Source organism: Mus caroli, chromosome 9, assembly GCF_900094665.2.
Source record: "Mus caroli chromosome 9, CAROLI_EIJ_v1.1, whole genome shotgun sequence".
Lineage (NCBI taxonomy): Eukaryota > Metazoa > Chordata > Mammalia > Rodentia > Muridae > Mus > Mus caroli.
Window position 1 is genome coordinate 51063750 of NC_034578.1, and position 16500 is coordinate 51080249.

Here is a 16500-nt window from a genome sequence, read left to right on the forward strand (position 1 = left end):
TGAAGGGGTCATGCAAAGGAGTTGAGGCTTGGCACCATGAAGAGAGCCTATGAGAGGCTATTGGTGAAGCCTAGTTACAGTGGAAGACAGCAGCATTTTGGAGATGCCAGTACTATGAGATGACCACCAAGAACAGCAGCAGCAGTGGAGTACAGGCAGCTGGAGCCTAGAAGACAAGATGTGTGCTACAAAGGACAGGGCTGGAGAAGTGACCTAAGCCCTTGGAGGAGCCCAGAAGATCGTGAGTTGGATCCCAGACATTGGACAGTTGGAGTTTAATTTTTGCTTTTGATTGTGACTGTGCTTTGATATTTTTTCCCCTTTGAAGGAAGAAACCTTTCCTACCCAACTTGCTTCTTGGTCGTGATGTTTGTGCAGGACTAGAAACCCTGACTAAGACACCATATATTGACTAAACTGGCCTTGAACTCACTCTGTAGCTCAAACGGAGCCTTGAACTTGCCATCCTTTGCCTCAGCCTGTGGAAGGGCTTACTGGCCTGTGCCACTATGCCTGGCTCTTCAGGTTTTTGTGTTTGTTTGTTTGTTTGTTTGTTTGTTGACGTTATAATATAGTTACATAATTTCTCCCTTCCATCTCCTTGTTCCAAGCCTCCCATGCACCCTCCTCATTCCCTTTCATGGCTTTTATCTTCGTCAATTGTTAGTACACAACCTATATGTATAAGTATATACATATTCCTAAACCCCTAAGTACACTCAGCTCAGGCTGTATGATGTTCCTTGCATGTATGTTTTAGGGCTCACCATTTGGAATTGGGTAACCAGTTGGTGCTCTTTTCCTTGAGGAGGACTTCCCTGGGGAGGACCGTTTCTCCTGTTCTCAGCATCCCCTGGTCATTTGTTTTCCTCAGGCATGAGCCTATTGTCCTGAAGTTATTTAGAGGATTTTCCAAGTTGCTTTTTGCTCATCTGAATAAAATCGCATCTTCCAAGCCCACTGTCTACTGTTTGCTATTAACCACCTCTCTCTTCACAGATTCGAGTGATGATCGACCTGTGCAACAGTACCCAGGGCATCTGCCTCACAGGTAGGTCTCTGCTGCTTTCCAGAGAGCCGGGTGAAACACTGGGGCTAGCCAAAGAGTCGAGGCCCGAGAGCGCACCTAAGGGCACTCTGTTACAAAAATGCACCATCTTTCTTTTACCAGATGTTTTTAATGGAAATAAAACCAACGGTAATATGATTATGCGAGTATTATTTTCTGGTATTGTCACAGAAATGCCATCATGGAAAATAACTCGGGCTTGAGAAATTAGAAATGTGTGTGACCCTAAGCAAGGGCCAAGGGAGTTCCCTTCACCACTAGTTTTAAAGGGGAAAATGAAGACGTGGTAGAGTTGCCTTTCCCAAGGAGCCCCGCACTGCACCAGGTGGAATTATTTCCCTGTATCAGATATGCAGCATTGGCAGACAGTGCTGGATGAATGTGCTGGGCAGTCACAAATTAATGTCTTCCTATCTATATTCATTATCTTTGTGTCTGTGTATGTGTGGGGGTAGGGCATGTGCGTGCCAGGACACTCATGTGGCAGAGCAGGGGGTGGGATAGAGAGTGTCAGAGAACAACTGTACAGAGTTGGTTCTGCCTTCCTGCCTTTATGTAGGTCCAAGGATCAAATTCAGGACATCAGGCTTGCACAGCGGGCACATTGTCTGCTGAGCCACTTTTATGAAGTATCCCTTTGCTGCGTTCCATGCACTAGGTGGACTTAAAGGCTGGCCGTACACCTTACTCCCACTTCTCAGTGGCTCAGGGACACATGAGAAAGAACTAGCCAGGAGGTGTATCAAATCTTGCGTCAAGTAATGATGTGTGAGGGGTTTTGTGGTTTTTTTTTTTTTTGCTCTGTTTGTTTTGAAGAGAGGGGGGTTGGTTTTATTTGTTTTTAAGATAGGATCTTACTAGTAGGCCATTTTAGCTTCAAATGTATGAAGCCTCCTTCCCCAGCCTTCCTGGTTACCGGGCTTACAGATACATATGTGCTCAGTAATGGTATGCTTTTATGGATGTGAGCCTGGCAGAAGCCTGCCCCTCACCTTAAAGGCAGGCCCTGTGAAGCTTTGGTTCAGAGCAGTCAGCCTCACTGCCCCCAAGCCAAGGGGTGCTCTGACTTGTCTTGTAGAGCCTGACTCCGGATGTTCTATTCTGAGTCCTCCTGAGAAGGTCAGCATCCTGAGGAGAGAGGGAAATTCATTATGTTCTCATTAGAACAGTAGAAATGGGGTGAGCAAACCCATGCACTCTAGAAGACTGTCCCCAAGACCTAGAGGACAAAAGCTTTTGCTAGGACTCTGAGATGGCTGTCCCTAGGTGCTGCTGTGAATACTTCAGTACCTCACAGGGCAAAGAGGTCCCCCACAATCAGTACCTGAATGCCAGGAACCTAGCCAATTTCTACAGCATTTGCCTCAATTTCTCTCCTCACTCGGGAGTGAGTTTGTCAAAAGGATGAACTTGTGGCTTAGACGGCTGAGCACATAAGATAAGAGCCAGAGCCCCCGTTCCAAGGCTACCCTCCCATCCCTTATTTTGGCCTCAGAGAGAAAGGCTGTAATCCTGTGGCTTCTTGGGAAATGCTAATTGAATTACTTAATGTGGCATTCAGCCCTCACAGGAAATGAAATATCTTCAGAAAGCCCAGTCCTTTGTCCATAGACTCTAGTGGTGTAAGCGCCTTCCTCCCATCTATGGAAGTCCCTCTTCAGAGATCGCACATGTGACAATAATGAGTGCTACAGAAACGCTCAGAGGGATGGAGTAATGGGCACAAAAGCCTTGAGAGGCACAGAAAAAGCTTCTTTCTGGTTTTGATAGAGACCTGAGAGGCAGGCTCACGGTGAATGTGCAAGATGGAGCTATTGAGACCACTTAGAGGATGGTGAGATGGGGATGAGGAATGGTGGAAATGGGTTGAGTAGGCAATTCTTTCTCACCTCAGGACACGCTTTCAAAAACCAACACTCTCCTCTCCCACGAAATTAAATCTCCTTTTACACAGAGGCTCTTCAGTTAAAAACTTAAGGATGGAAAGTGTTAGTTGCGAAGCTTTGGGGCAGACCCTACTGTCTACTGTGGGGGTGGGGACAGACAGTGAGCCTCGGTCCACAGACTATCGTGGATTCTGGGCAGGAGCGTGATCTAGGTTGAGCTAGCCTCAAGCAGCAGATGAATCTACCTAATTTCATAGTAGATTCATCTTTTTAAAAAACTTCTTTAAGTATCTGGAAGTTGGGGAGCGACTCCACAGGCAGAAAAACCATACCCACGGGAGCCCCTGCCTTGCCGGGGAGAGAGAGAAGCAGGATTGCAGATGCTCAGGTTTCCCCCAGGCCTGTGGAGCCCTCTCTCCCCTTAGCTCTCCCTAAAACAGCAGCCCCGGGCCTCACCATCTGAGGTGTTTCTGGTGAGTTTGATGCCTTCTTTCTCTTAAATCAGTCTTTGGAAAAAGTGCTTCCTCTGTGGTCATTGCTGTGCTCACAGGTGCCTTGGGTCAGGTGAACAGGGAGATGCTGGGAGGGGAGCTGCAGACACACAGGACAGTTCTCTTCCCTCTGCTTTGAAATGGTCATTGTGGGTGGAGCCAGGTATCCTAGACACCTGCAGAATCATCCCTCCCCAGTGCCCAGCCTTGAGGCTGTGCTTCTTTATTATCGTTTTCCCATCAACTGCAAAGCCTGTATTTCTTGTCTCCATTAAGAGTCTTCCGTTTCTGCTAGCAGAAACCTACGACTTGAGAAGAAACAACAGTATGGCCATTGTGCTGAATCATTATACAGCTAGAGGCGTACAGTTTGCCAGTGTGGGTTAGGTCATGCTTTGGTTCACAGACAGTAAAACCTGAGCGGCCTGACGTCCCAAAAGTTCTCGCTTCCCAACACCCAGTGATGTTTGAGTAACCCTCCCAGTACTGCTTCCTCTGGTTATCTAGAGCACCATGCTGTGGCTACCTCAAACCTCTGACATCTCAGTGCAGGCACCAGGTACTCATGGAGAGTATTTGCATGGCTCTGAAGCCTTACAGCCCAAGGCTAGATGCACTGTACTTCCCAACAGAAGCTCCACTCTCCAGGGACTCCCACATTCATGGGGACCCTTTTAAGGACGTGCTGATGCTGACTAAATATTTTTCTAGAAAGCTGTCACCTGATACTAAGGGATCTGTGATCATGTATTCCATTCACCAGGGGTACCCAGTAAAAATGCAGGTTCTAGGCCTCCCTCTCAGTCCAGCATGAGCTAAACTCTCCAGATGGCACCCAGATATTTCATTTTAAATTAAAGTGGGTAAGTCTCTGGATACAAACAGAACTGTAGTCAGTGGAGCTCAGGGAACTGCAGTAGAAGCATTTCAATAGAAGACTACGAGGAGCTAGTATATCGTAAACCCACAGCACCTGAGGACTCCTCACTAAAGTTCACCTCTGGCATGAGTGGTGGGCTCTCCTGGAAGCTCCTGATGCCCATTTGACATGATCAACATGCACCCTACAGAGAGTCCTTCCATCACAGCGGTGTTTCTCTACTGTGGCACATCCTGTAGAGAAGCTGATTCACTGAGGTCTTCTGACTCCGGTTCACACCATCAGCCCTTTTCAGTGTGAGCGCGCTCCTCGCACGTGTACCCTCTGCTGGTAAGGACACAGTACTGACTCAAGCCTCTTCAGCAAATTACTATATACTTTTAACATTGATTTTTGTTGTGTGGGTTTGTTTGTTTGTTTGTTTGTTTGTTTTTTGAAACAGAATTTTTCTGTAGCCCAGGCTGTCCCGGAAGTCACTATGTAGAGCAGGCTGACCTCAAACTCACAGAGATCCGCACATCCCCACCCCTGAGCGCTGGGGTTAAAGGAGTGCACCATGAAAATAAATCTTTTTTATTACAGTATACTCTGATCATGGTTTCCCCTCCTTCATCTCCTCCCAATTCCTCCCCACCTCTCTACCCATCCAAGTCCAAACCTATGCTTTCTTTCTCTCTTTAGAAAACAAACAGGAAAAAATTAAAAGAGAAATGAAAAGCACAAGAAACACACACACACAACACATAAAACACATAAACACACACACTCCAAAACACGTAAAACCTCAAAATCAGAAATCATAATATAAAAGCAAAAAGCCAATAATATTTTTTAAATGCCCAAACAAAGCTATATAAGACATCAATACCACCACCAACAAAAAAAATCTCCCAAAACTCGCTGAGTTCATTTTGTTAACCTTCTACTCTTGGGCATGGAGCCTGCCCTTAAGTGTGGTTTGTATAACCAACGACACTCAATGGAAGAAAACTAATTTTCTTTTGCGAGATAGCTTCTTGGTAGGGGTAGGAGCCAACATCCGCTTGACACCTTGAGCACCGACAACCTGTCTGGCTTGAACCTGTGCAGGTTCTGTGCCTGCTGCCACAGTCTCTGTGAGCACATATGTGTGCCAGTCCTGTCCAGTCATGGTGTGTCTGGAAGACACTGTTTCCCTGGAGTCTTACAGTCCCCATCCCTGTCTCTTGTACTCTTTATGCCTCCTCTCCCACATAGTTCCCCGAGTCCCGAGGGGAGAGAATTAATAAAGAAATCCATTTTATGATTGAGCATCCCAAGGTCTTTGATTCTCAGTTGTGAATCAATGCATTACTTCCCATACTGCAGGAGGAAGCCTCTCTGATGACAGCTGAGCAAGACATCGATCTACAAATATAGCAGCATGTCATTAGGAGTCATTTTATCGATGTGTTCCTTTAACCGAACAATATTATGTGATTTTTCTCCCAAGTTGAGTAAATGTCTCTATAGTAGGATATGGAGTCCTTTGAGTATATGTGAAGGAGTGGTCGAACTGGATCTTGAGGTAGATTGATTCTCAGCTCCCTTGGGTATCTCCACACTGATTCTCACAGTGACTGTACAAGTTTGCACTCCCACCAGCAGTGAGTACGTGTCCCCCTTTCCTCGAATCTTCACCAGCGTGAGCTGTCATTGGTTTCATTGATCTCAGCCATTCTGACTGGCAGGCAGTCTTGACTTGAATTTCCCTGTGACTAAGGATGATAAACACTAAAGTATTTCCCAGCCATTCGGGTTTCATCTTTAGAGAACTCACGGTAGCCTGCTGCTCTGTCCAAATGATGGTGTGCTTTGCCAGTTCAGAAGCTGTTCAGTAAGCTGTTTCGTAAGGTCCCACGTATTCACTGTTGTTTCTAGTGCCTGTGCTAACTGTGGGTATCCCGTTCAGAAAGTTGTTTCCAGTGCCAATGAGTTCAAGGCTATCCCACCGCTTCCCCTTCTGTCAGATTCAGTATATCTAGCCTTATGTGGAGGTCTTTGGTCCATTTAGAGATGAGTTTTATAAAGGTTGCTAAGTATCGATCTATTTGCATTCTTCGACATGCAGACATCCAAATTGACCCGCACTGTTTGTTGAAGATGATGCCTTTTTTCCAGTGTGTATTTCTGGCTTTGTCCTTAGGTGTATAGACTTATGTCTGGGTCCTCAATCCAATTCCGTTGGCCAGTGTATTTGTTCTATGCTAACACCATGCTGCTTTTACTACTATACTGTCACAGTACAGCTTGAAATCAGGAATGCCGATCCTCCCAACAATTCTTTTACGATTCAGGATTGTTTTACCCATTCTATTTATTTTGTGTTTCCATAGGAAACTGAAATTTGTCCTATTAATTTCTGTGAAAACCTGTGTTGGAATTTTGAAAGGGAGTACATTGAGTCTGTGCATTGCTTTTGGTGGGATGGCCATTTTCACTATGTTAATCCTATATTAAGCAATCCATGAACATGGGAGTTATCTCCATCTTCTGACATCTTCACCAGTTTCTTAAGGGTTTTATTATATAAGTCTTTCAGTTACTTGGTTAGATTTATCCCCTGAAAAGAAAATTGAGCTATTGTGAAAGGCCTGAAATCCCTGAAAATCCCTGCACTTTGAAAGCACTCGCAGATACCACTCTTCCAAGAATCCTATGTCCCTAGACTGTATTCATCAATGTCCTAGAATCTATTTACCTAAAATTCTTCCCACCTACTTCCAATTGGACATGGAGTCTTCCTTATTCCATGGAGATACTCTTTGAATTTCTAGCTTTTTCTGCAACTCAGCTGTCACATTTACTGGGCCCGATTTTCACCTCAAAGGTCTGCATATTTTCTCCCCACCACACCCTTGTCTGCTTCTCTGTGCACCTCATCTGTCTCTGTCTAGTTAACTTAGCTGTACTCATCTTCCAGCTACAAAGAACATCTCAGACCTACACTGATGTCCCAGCAACACACTCCACTCAAGAAACCGCCTCTCAGAGTCTGTGAGTCTTGTCCTGGCCTTGGTGCTTCAGCTGTCCAGGCCATCCACAGCCCTGTCCATCCACGCAAGCATGGGCAGTTCCTTTATTCTTTCTCCCATCCTGAGCCTTAATAATTCTCTTCTGACCAGGTTCAGAACTTGGCCTCTCTCTGCTCCCTGCTTAAAATATTGGGCCCATATACACTGACTTCTTAGTCCCACTGTTTCTTTAGGACTACAGTCCAAAGATTGCCTTCTTGGGAGCTCTTCTCAGATTTCAGTGTGGCCAGAAACTTCAACCAGTAACTTGGGGCTTATTTCTTTATCTAGCCCTCCATATTGCCCTGTGGTTTTAAAGGCTCTACCATCCTCGCATAGACAATGAACACAGCCGACACCAGAACTGAGATTTCTTAGTGGAGTCTGGTGTATGCGGTATACATTTAGAAATGCTTGCCTCTGAGTGGTCAAAGGCTCAGGTGGGAATCATTAGGTACTAAGCTAGAGAAACACAAGGAACTCAGTTTTCTCATGTTACAGCCTCGCTGCCTAGCCCAAGTGTTCAGCCCGGCTAACAGTAAGATATGCCTATTTCTGGAAGCAAAATCATTTGCTCAGTTCTGTGTAAATGACTCATCCAAACCACATAGGTCCTCAGATCATTTCACACTAAAGAATGTATTTGTCACCTGACCCGAACTCTCAGACTTTCTCAGGCTAGTTCATGCAACAAAATACAGGTCCATAAAGCCAGCCTGCCTGGGCTAGGGTTACTCCTCGGTGTTCTAGAGGAGACAAGGTGGCGGGGATGGGGTGGGGGTGGCTCTTACAAGTGTTCTAGTGACAGTGTTCTGCTCTGAAGTGACATGTGCTGACACCTGCCCTTCGCCGGGGATGCATGGGAATTTGTGTTTCCATCAGCACCCGGGTAATTAGTTTGACCTTCTCTAAGAAAATTGATGGTTGAATCTGTATTGAAACCAGCTCAGAAATTATTCTAGGCCTGTTGAAGGGTAATTTAAAAATAGTTTGATTAGCAAATGAGTCTGTGCTGAGCTGCTTTTCCCTTAGGGGAAACATAATAAGCTATAAATAATAAACAATGCGAGATTGTTTTCTTAGCTGGTAACGAAGACATTTTTCAGTAGGGAAAGGGTTTGTGGTGCTGGTTTCTCGATCTACCTCCTGTGGCTTTATCATCTAATTTCTCTTTTCTGTTGTAGGACCACCGGGCCCACCAGGTAAGTACTCATTTCCTAATTCCAGGGGCAGCTATGGAAGGCTTGAGCCCAGAATCCAAAGACCAGAGTCCTTGGTGGTGGAGGGGTGGAGTGAGGCCACATCCTACCTATAACCATGCCCTTATCTGTGACTCTAATTTGAGACCTGCCCCCCCCCATTCCCCGACCCCCATCTGCCACCACCAAGGACCCTCCACCTGTCCTTGTTCTAGAAGGAGGTTGGGAAAAAGCAGGAAGATGCGGGGAAACAGCATAGATGCTGGTTGTCTCGCTAGCTAAAGGGAATCACATCGCCTTCTGTGAAGATGTTAACTGTTCCCACTCGATGCTTGGCACAGGACCTCCAGGAGCCGCCGGGTTACCAGGCCACAATGGATCAGATGGACAGCCTGGTCTCCAGGGCCCAAAAGGAGAAAAAGGAGCAATTGGCAAGAGAGGAAAAATGGGTAATTGGGCAGTTCTGCCGATTAGTTCCTGTGTTTCTTTTCTCCGTGACTGTGTTCAGATGGGTAGCAGTGGGGAATACTGTATGGAGTCAGAACCTTTCATGTTCTGCATGGGGTGCTGATATAACTCCCATCTCAAAGCTGTTGAGTTGAGATGGCCCAGCATCTTCCTTTTTGTCCAAATGTTTATGTCAGAACAGAGGGAACAGTGTTCTGGCAATGGACTTCTCTATCTGCAGCTGGGATGTACGAGAGCAGGCTGTGACCCCCACATGCTCACACTTGTGTCAGTCAAGGCTCAGCCTCCCCTTCGCTGCCTTCCCCCCCATCCCCAACCCCCAGCAGCTTGCTGTGTTTGGTTGACCTTCAAGGGCTTTTGTGAAGGATTTTCCTGACTAAAAGAGCTCCCATTGGTTGGGTAGAAAAGCAACGTTCAGGCCTCTTCAAGGTGGGCACTTAACTTAGGGCCCTCCCTTAAGGGAGTTCACAGAGGGGTTCCTTTGTCTCTGAGGAAGCTTCTCTGGGCTGTTAGGTGTGAGTCAAGCCTCAGAGACACCAACCTACCTGTTGTATTCAGAGAGAAGCAGGGATGGTGTCAGGGCTAACAGGAGGCAGGGGCAGATAGGTTTTGAAGATCTATCAGTATTATCTTGGGAGCCTGTGGAGATGGGCGAGGTAGAATCCTCTGAAGAAAACTGGCATCTAGCATGGTGGGCACTTGCAGATCCTGGCAAGAGAGACTTTGAGCTTTTTTTTCTATCAGGCAAGGCCACTAATAAAAAGGCAGAGAAAGGTTGATCTTAGTCAGAGACTCTATCAGGTTCTCTGAGCTTCTTAGCTCCATGGCTCTGGGCAGGTCCTGGGCTAGGACAGGCACTAGGAGCTTCTTTCAAATAGGGAGCTGCCCTAGTCCCCCCTCCTAGCACCTCTGGGGATGAGAAGTGCTGGGTGCCTCTGCCCCTCAGCAAGCCTACCTACTTGTGTTTCTAGAGGCAGCTCTGCAGATGACAATCATACACACCACCCAAGTCAGCTCAGACCTCAGCAGGCCAGCAATTACAACTGGAATTACAGGGCAGGATAATAATTATAACTTCCAGAGCTCATCAGCATAGGATAATGACAGCTACGAGAATGTGCAGCCATTTGGTTTATCCTAGGAAGACATCAAACGTGTGACCAAGGCTAGAAAATTAATATTCTGGGGGCAGACTTGGGGTGGAGAGTGCCGTGTTAGAAGTGAATATGGGGACATATAGAAAGGGAGCACTTTCTAAAAGATTTGGGACAGAGCCCTGGTCTTGAAAATGTGCAATTAAATGCCCACAGCCTCGAGTAACCACAAGGAGAGAACATTTCATCAATTTATGGAAAGCATGCTTAGGTAGCCGGTGCTAGTGCAGACATTGGTTCAAAAGTAACAAAGCTGATTAGGCTTTGTAGAGACGAAGTTTCCCTTCTTCCCTCTGATCATTCACTGAAACACACTGAGCAGGACACCTAACAAAAGAAAAGACAGTACTGTTGCTCACAGGCAGGCAGCCACAGCTCAGCTGCACTTGGAGACCTGTCTACGCCCTTTTCCTATAGGGTTGTCAGTGGTGACCATGGAGAGCGAAGGGATCTGGGAGAGAACTTAACTTGCATGAAGATCCTAGCTGGAGTGTGAATGAGCCCAAGGGACAGCTATGATCTTGTAAGGAGAGTGGATATGGCACTTAATCTTCTGTTCCAAGGTAGATAACTCAGACCAATCCCCAGTCAGGTGGGGAAGGGCACTTATGTCTTTTCTGATGCTGTCTAGTCTTTGTGCACATAACAGGAACTCCAGACAGGTACTCTCCTTCAGTGTGGGTGTGTAGAGGACCTTGATTCTAAGCGTGGGTTGAAAGCTTTTCATTCCCCTTATATCAAGTCACTCAGCATGCAAAAATATGTCACAGTGGGGGAGATTGTTCTCTGAGCCACAGCACCTACCTGAAGCTGGCATTGTGACTGGGAGAGACAGAAAGCAATATGTTAAATAGCCAAGCTAAGACTGTTCTAGATATAGAAAGATGGAGGCTATCTGAAGAACCACACTCTGTAGGAAGAGCTCGCTGGAAGGTTGCTCAGGTCTGAGCCAGCTCAGGTTTGAGAGCAAGGGAGGCATTGTCCAGGTCACCCAGAAGCACATCCTGAGAGGCTTTCCCTCATCCACCATTCCAGAGCCAGGTGAGGGCTTCAGGAGAAGTGGAGAACAGCAAGACCGCAGGAGAACCCAGCTACATCTGGGGAGCAGTGAGAAGCCCTTGAGGGGTTTCAGGGGTCAGACTCACCTTTCCAAATATGCTGGAGGTTGCCTGGAGCCCTGGCACCAACTCAGGAGTTAGGGGGAGCTGAGGCGGGGATAGCAATGAGTGAAGAAAGACTGAGAGAATGGAGTGATGTTTAGGGTGACTGTAGCAGTACTGGTAGGGTATGGAAAGAACAAGGGAAGAGCAGGCAGACAAAGACTGTCCTGCCTGGATGGTCCTTGATGGACTGCTGCTGCTGAGGAAGGTGGCCTGGCCTAACTCAGCCCCAGAGAAGAATGTGCTAAACTGAGTTGCCTTGAGGTATTCAGGGGACTTGGAGATGCAGGTGCACAGTCTGAGGGAACCCCAGGACACACAGATAGTCACCCCAAAAGCTTGTGAGTAAGTGTGGGTATGGTCACTTAGGGAGGGAGGGACCACAACAAGAAGACAGCCTGGGGTAGAGCCTAGAGAGTGAGAGAGAGCGACATCTAGTGACCATAAGAAGGAGAACAACACAGGGATCAGCAAAGATGACTGGAGAGATGTCAAACAGAGGAGACCTCGAGGGAAAGGGGAACATTCGCCAACAAATGTTGATGGGACAGATTTCAGGAACTCGTGGGGAAACACAGAGAGATCCTGGATCTGAAACACTCTGCCTTTGGGGAAAGCTAGCATTCAATGATCATGTACACCACAATTGTTCTGAGAGGGGAACTGTACAGTTCCTTTTCTGATAAAACATCATACAGAGGAAATAGTTTTTTTGAGAGTCTACAGCTTCAAAGGATAAGAGTCCATTGCCATTATGTGTAGAATTTAATTCACAAGTAGGAAGCATGGAAGGCTAACTCAACAATGGCATCAGTCTTTTGAAATTCCAAAGCCTGCCCCCAGTGACATAGTTCTTCCAGTAAAACCACACCTCCTAAAACCTCCTCAAACAGCCACCATCTATGGGGACCAAGTATTCAAACGCCCAAGACTCGTGGGAGGCATGTAATCTAGGCTGGCCCTGAACTTGCTATCTTGAACTGTTGATCCTCCTGCCTCTGAGTGCCAGAATTTGCAGGTATGTGCCCCACACCCAGCTTCATAGAATGCAAACCCAAGGTTTCTTGCATGCTAGGCCTACTCAATCAACTGAGCCACACCCTCAGCCAGAGAGATAGATGCTTGAAGGAAATGGTGCTTCAAGACACAGTAGAGCCATAGAGCCAGAGGGAATATGGCACCATATCTACGTGGCTGTCTATTTTATGAACAAAATGTAGTCAATACCATTTATTCTGACAGGAAGATGGCTCTCTACCTCATGACAGGCAGAAGGAAAAGCCCAACTTCCCAGGACAGCTTTGAGCAGACAGGACCCTTCGTAGACAGTGGCTTCTACAGTAGAACCAAGCAGAAATGATAGGCAAGAGAGAGGGGATTAGCATCTTGGAACTAAGATAAGGGCAGGTCCTAGTAAAGGAATTGTGGAGAAAGAATAGAAGCTCTGGATTTTCAGGGTCTGAGGCCACCCTTGAGTATTGGTGAGGACCCAAACCAGATAGAAATGAGTGAGCCTAGGAGCTAACAACCTTCAAAGCAGGACTAAGAGCGGGAAGGAGCCGGTACCAGCTCTTGTATTCGTTTGGTTTGGGCCACTGTGATGGAATAGCTGAGAGTGTAAAGGAGAAAAGGCTGAATTTTTGCTGGCATTTAGAATTTTCCATGCATGGCAGCTGCCTATGTTTCAGGATCTCTGTAAGGCACAGCCCCATGGCTCATGGCAGAAGGGTGTGGCACATGAAATCTCCTTACCAGGAAGTATGGAGTGGCACAGGAAACACTGAGGGACAGAATGCTCTTCTGTCCCCATTTCCTCCATGCAAGCCCTACTTGCCAGTGCCTGGTAATTCCAGCCATTCTGTGCTGAATCCATCAGGGAACTGAGCCCTCATGGTCCAATCTCTCTCTCTCTCTCTCTCTCTCTCTCTCTCTCTCTCTCTCTCTCTCTCTCTCTCTCTCTCTCTCTCTGTGGGGATGAAGCTTCTTGGAGACATGTCATATCCAAACCACGTCATCTATAGAGATGCCTGACCCAATGAAACAAAATTTAAGACTGTAATCTAAATGTTTCTAGAAGAATCAACACCCTTTACAGCTTCCAACTTCAGGAACACAGAGAACAAAGCCAGACCTGGAGCCCAGAGGCTTGGTGTGGGCCCTTGAACTGGTTACATACTCACTGTGTTCCAATTTCCCTATTTATTAAATAGGGATAGTAATCTTATTAATCTCATAGTGTTTTGGGGGATAATGAGTCAATATGTATGAAATGTTAGAGCCAGACACATAGTAAATGCTGTGTTAGTATTTGCCAGCATTTCCCCCATTTTCTGTAAGAGAAGATCTCTAGCTCAGGCTGGTCTCAACTTTCTTATGTAGTTGAGGATGGCCTGGAATTCTTGCCCTCCCCGCCCCCTGTGCCTCTCTCCTAAGCACTGAATTACAGAGATGTACCACCAAGCATGTTTAATGTATTGCTGGAGATCGAACCCAGGGCTTTGTGCATGCTGGGCGAGCTCTCTGCCAGCTGAACTATGACCCCAATGGCTAACATCATTTTTTTCTTCCAAAGATGGAAGAGAAACTTGGTCTTAGTTGAAAAAAAAAAAAAACCCTCCTCCCTTCACTCTGTTATATCCAGCTTCTAGACCAGCTTCAGCCTTCTGAGCGCTGGGATTAAAGGTGTGTGTCACCCTGCCCAGCTTTGTTTTGTTTTGTTTTTTAAATTAAAAACAATAAGGTGAAGAGTGATAGAAGAAGATACCTAATATCAACATGTGGCCTGTAATTTATAATTTGTTTTCTTTGTAACATATATTTCATAACACTTTAACATAATATCTATATTTAAACCATATCTACTATATACTTTTAGTTGACATATACAATTGTAATTATATTATGGACATGTAGTATGGAATTTCAATATATCTAAACAAGACATAACAGTCAGATTAGGGCTACTGTCATATTAATTAACACACACACACACACACACACACACACACACACACATCTTTCTGAAAGTAGGAAAACCAGGGTTTCAAAGTCGGTCTCAGCCACACAGTGAGTTCAAGGACAGCCTGGACTACATGAAACTCTGTCTCAAAAAAAAAAAAAAAAAAAACAACCTTACCTAATTTCTTCGTGTTGGGAATATCCCAAGTCATCTCCATGAGCTATGTTCAAGAATTCAATCCAGTTCATGAGCTATTGTTACCCAGGTTTGTTCCTACAGGGTGGAGTTAGCCCTCTGCTCATCTCACTCCATACAGACCAGACTCCCTTCCCACGGCACACAAACCTGTCTAGGTTTTGACAGATGCTACTCTGCTTTCTGAGATCTTGGGATCGGCCTTATCCCCATCTCTAAGTGAGATCACGTTGTATTGTCTCTCTGAACCTGATTTAGTTCCCTTTCTGTGAGGTCCTTTCCAAAACGGAAGCTACATGGAAATGTCCCGCATGGGGCTGAAAAACCCATTTTAGTTTTGCAGTTAAGACTGGAGACTTGAATGTTGCCAGTTATGTATCGGTACCGTCTATGAAGTCTGATGTTCTAGGGCCTCAGAACCAAGTGGCCTTGGTTTTCTTTTTCTTTCCATCTGTCTCATATTTTCTCAGTAAGAGTTAATGTTACCAAAAAAAAATTAGAGTATCTTCTCTAAAAAAACAACTAAAAATCAAATCAATATTAAGAAAACCAAAAGCAATGCCCTCCCTCCAGTGCGCGACTGGAGATTAGGGTTTGCACAACACCCCCTCCTTTGCTTCAGTTAGTGACAGGTGGCACTGCCAAGAACACCCTGATGTGAAGACAATGACACCGATCCCAACCTGGAACTATCACAGGCTTAGTGGAACTGTCTGCTTTGAGTGGGCAACCCCAGAAGAAAACAAGAGAGCCATTTTCCCCTCAGGTGTGAGGCAGAAATGGCATGGCATTTCTTCTCCAGCAGACTGTAACTCAATGCCAGTAAAGAGGCATGTGCTGCAGCGTCACTGTGCAGGACCGGCAGCCCTGACCTAACCTGGGTGTGGGTAGACGTTATACACACAGTGAATGTTCACTGGGTGATGCCAATGAGTGGCCACGGTCAATTACCAACAGAGGATGCTTTGTCACATGTGATGGCTAAGCAACAAGCAGGCACAACAGTGTGCCCCTGTGATCCCAGCTGGAGAGTGCCAGGGGCAGACAGAAGGTTCTGTCCCTAGAGCTTGCTGGCCAGTGAGTCCAGAGACTGCAGCAAGTTCCAGGCTCAGTAAAGGGACCCTATCTCAAAAAGTAAGTCGGGGACAATGATCTGGCTTAGCAGTACAAGTGTGATAACCAGAGTTCAGTGCCCAGGACTCTCTGGGTGGAAGAGAAGAACTGACTGTGTAGGTTGTCCTCTGACCTCCACATGAGCACACTCCACCCCCAAACACAAGAATACGCCTTTGCTTCTTTTCCTTCCTTTCTTCCTTTCTTTTCTTTCTTCCTTCCTTTCTTTTCTTTCTTTCTTTTTTTTTTTTGAGACAGGGTCTCTCTACTTAGTCACATCTGGAGCTCAGTATGTAGACCAGGCTGCACTCAAAGTGAAAGAGTTGCCAGCTTCAGCCTTCTGGGCACTGGGGATTAAAGGTGTGTGTCACCCTGCCCAGCTTTGTTTTGTTTTGTTTTTTAAATTAAAAACAATAAGGTGAAGAGTGATCGAAGAAGATACCTATTATCAACGTGTGGCCTTCACATGCACACACTCACACACTCTGCTCAAACACACCACACACCACACCACACAGAGAGAGAGAGCACACAAACCACACTCACACTCAGAACACACACTACACACTCACACATACCACACATATACTCACACTCACCACACACATTCACACACACATATACACACATGCACACACTCACACACTCTGCTCAAACACACCACACACCACACCACACAGAGAGAGAGAGCACACAAACCACACTCACACTCAGAACACACACTACACACTCACACATACCACACATATACTCACACTCACCACACACATTCAACACACCACACACACACTCATACACACCACACACACTCACACATACCATGTATTTAAAATCCCAATAAAGGGAGGCCTTCTCAGGCAGAGCACCCACAAAAGGGCTTTCGTCACTTTTCAG

At 46.1% G+C, this 16500-nt stretch overlaps 1 protein-coding gene across 1 annotated transcript in view; it reads left to right on the forward strand.

The window, feature by feature from the left end:
• The window catches only part of Gldn (gliomedin), a 48917-nt gene that overhangs the window by 21595 nt on the left and 10822 nt on the right, over positions 1-16500 (forward strand). Inside the window, exons 2-4 of the mRNA XM_021171540.2 lie at positions 1000-1051; positions 8543-8560; positions 8899-9006. Coding sequence (XP_021027199.1) covers positions 1000-1051; positions 8543-8560; positions 8899-9006 — 178 coding nt within the window. The remainder of the gene's footprint in view (positions 1-999; positions 1052-8542; positions 8561-8898; positions 9007-16500) is intronic.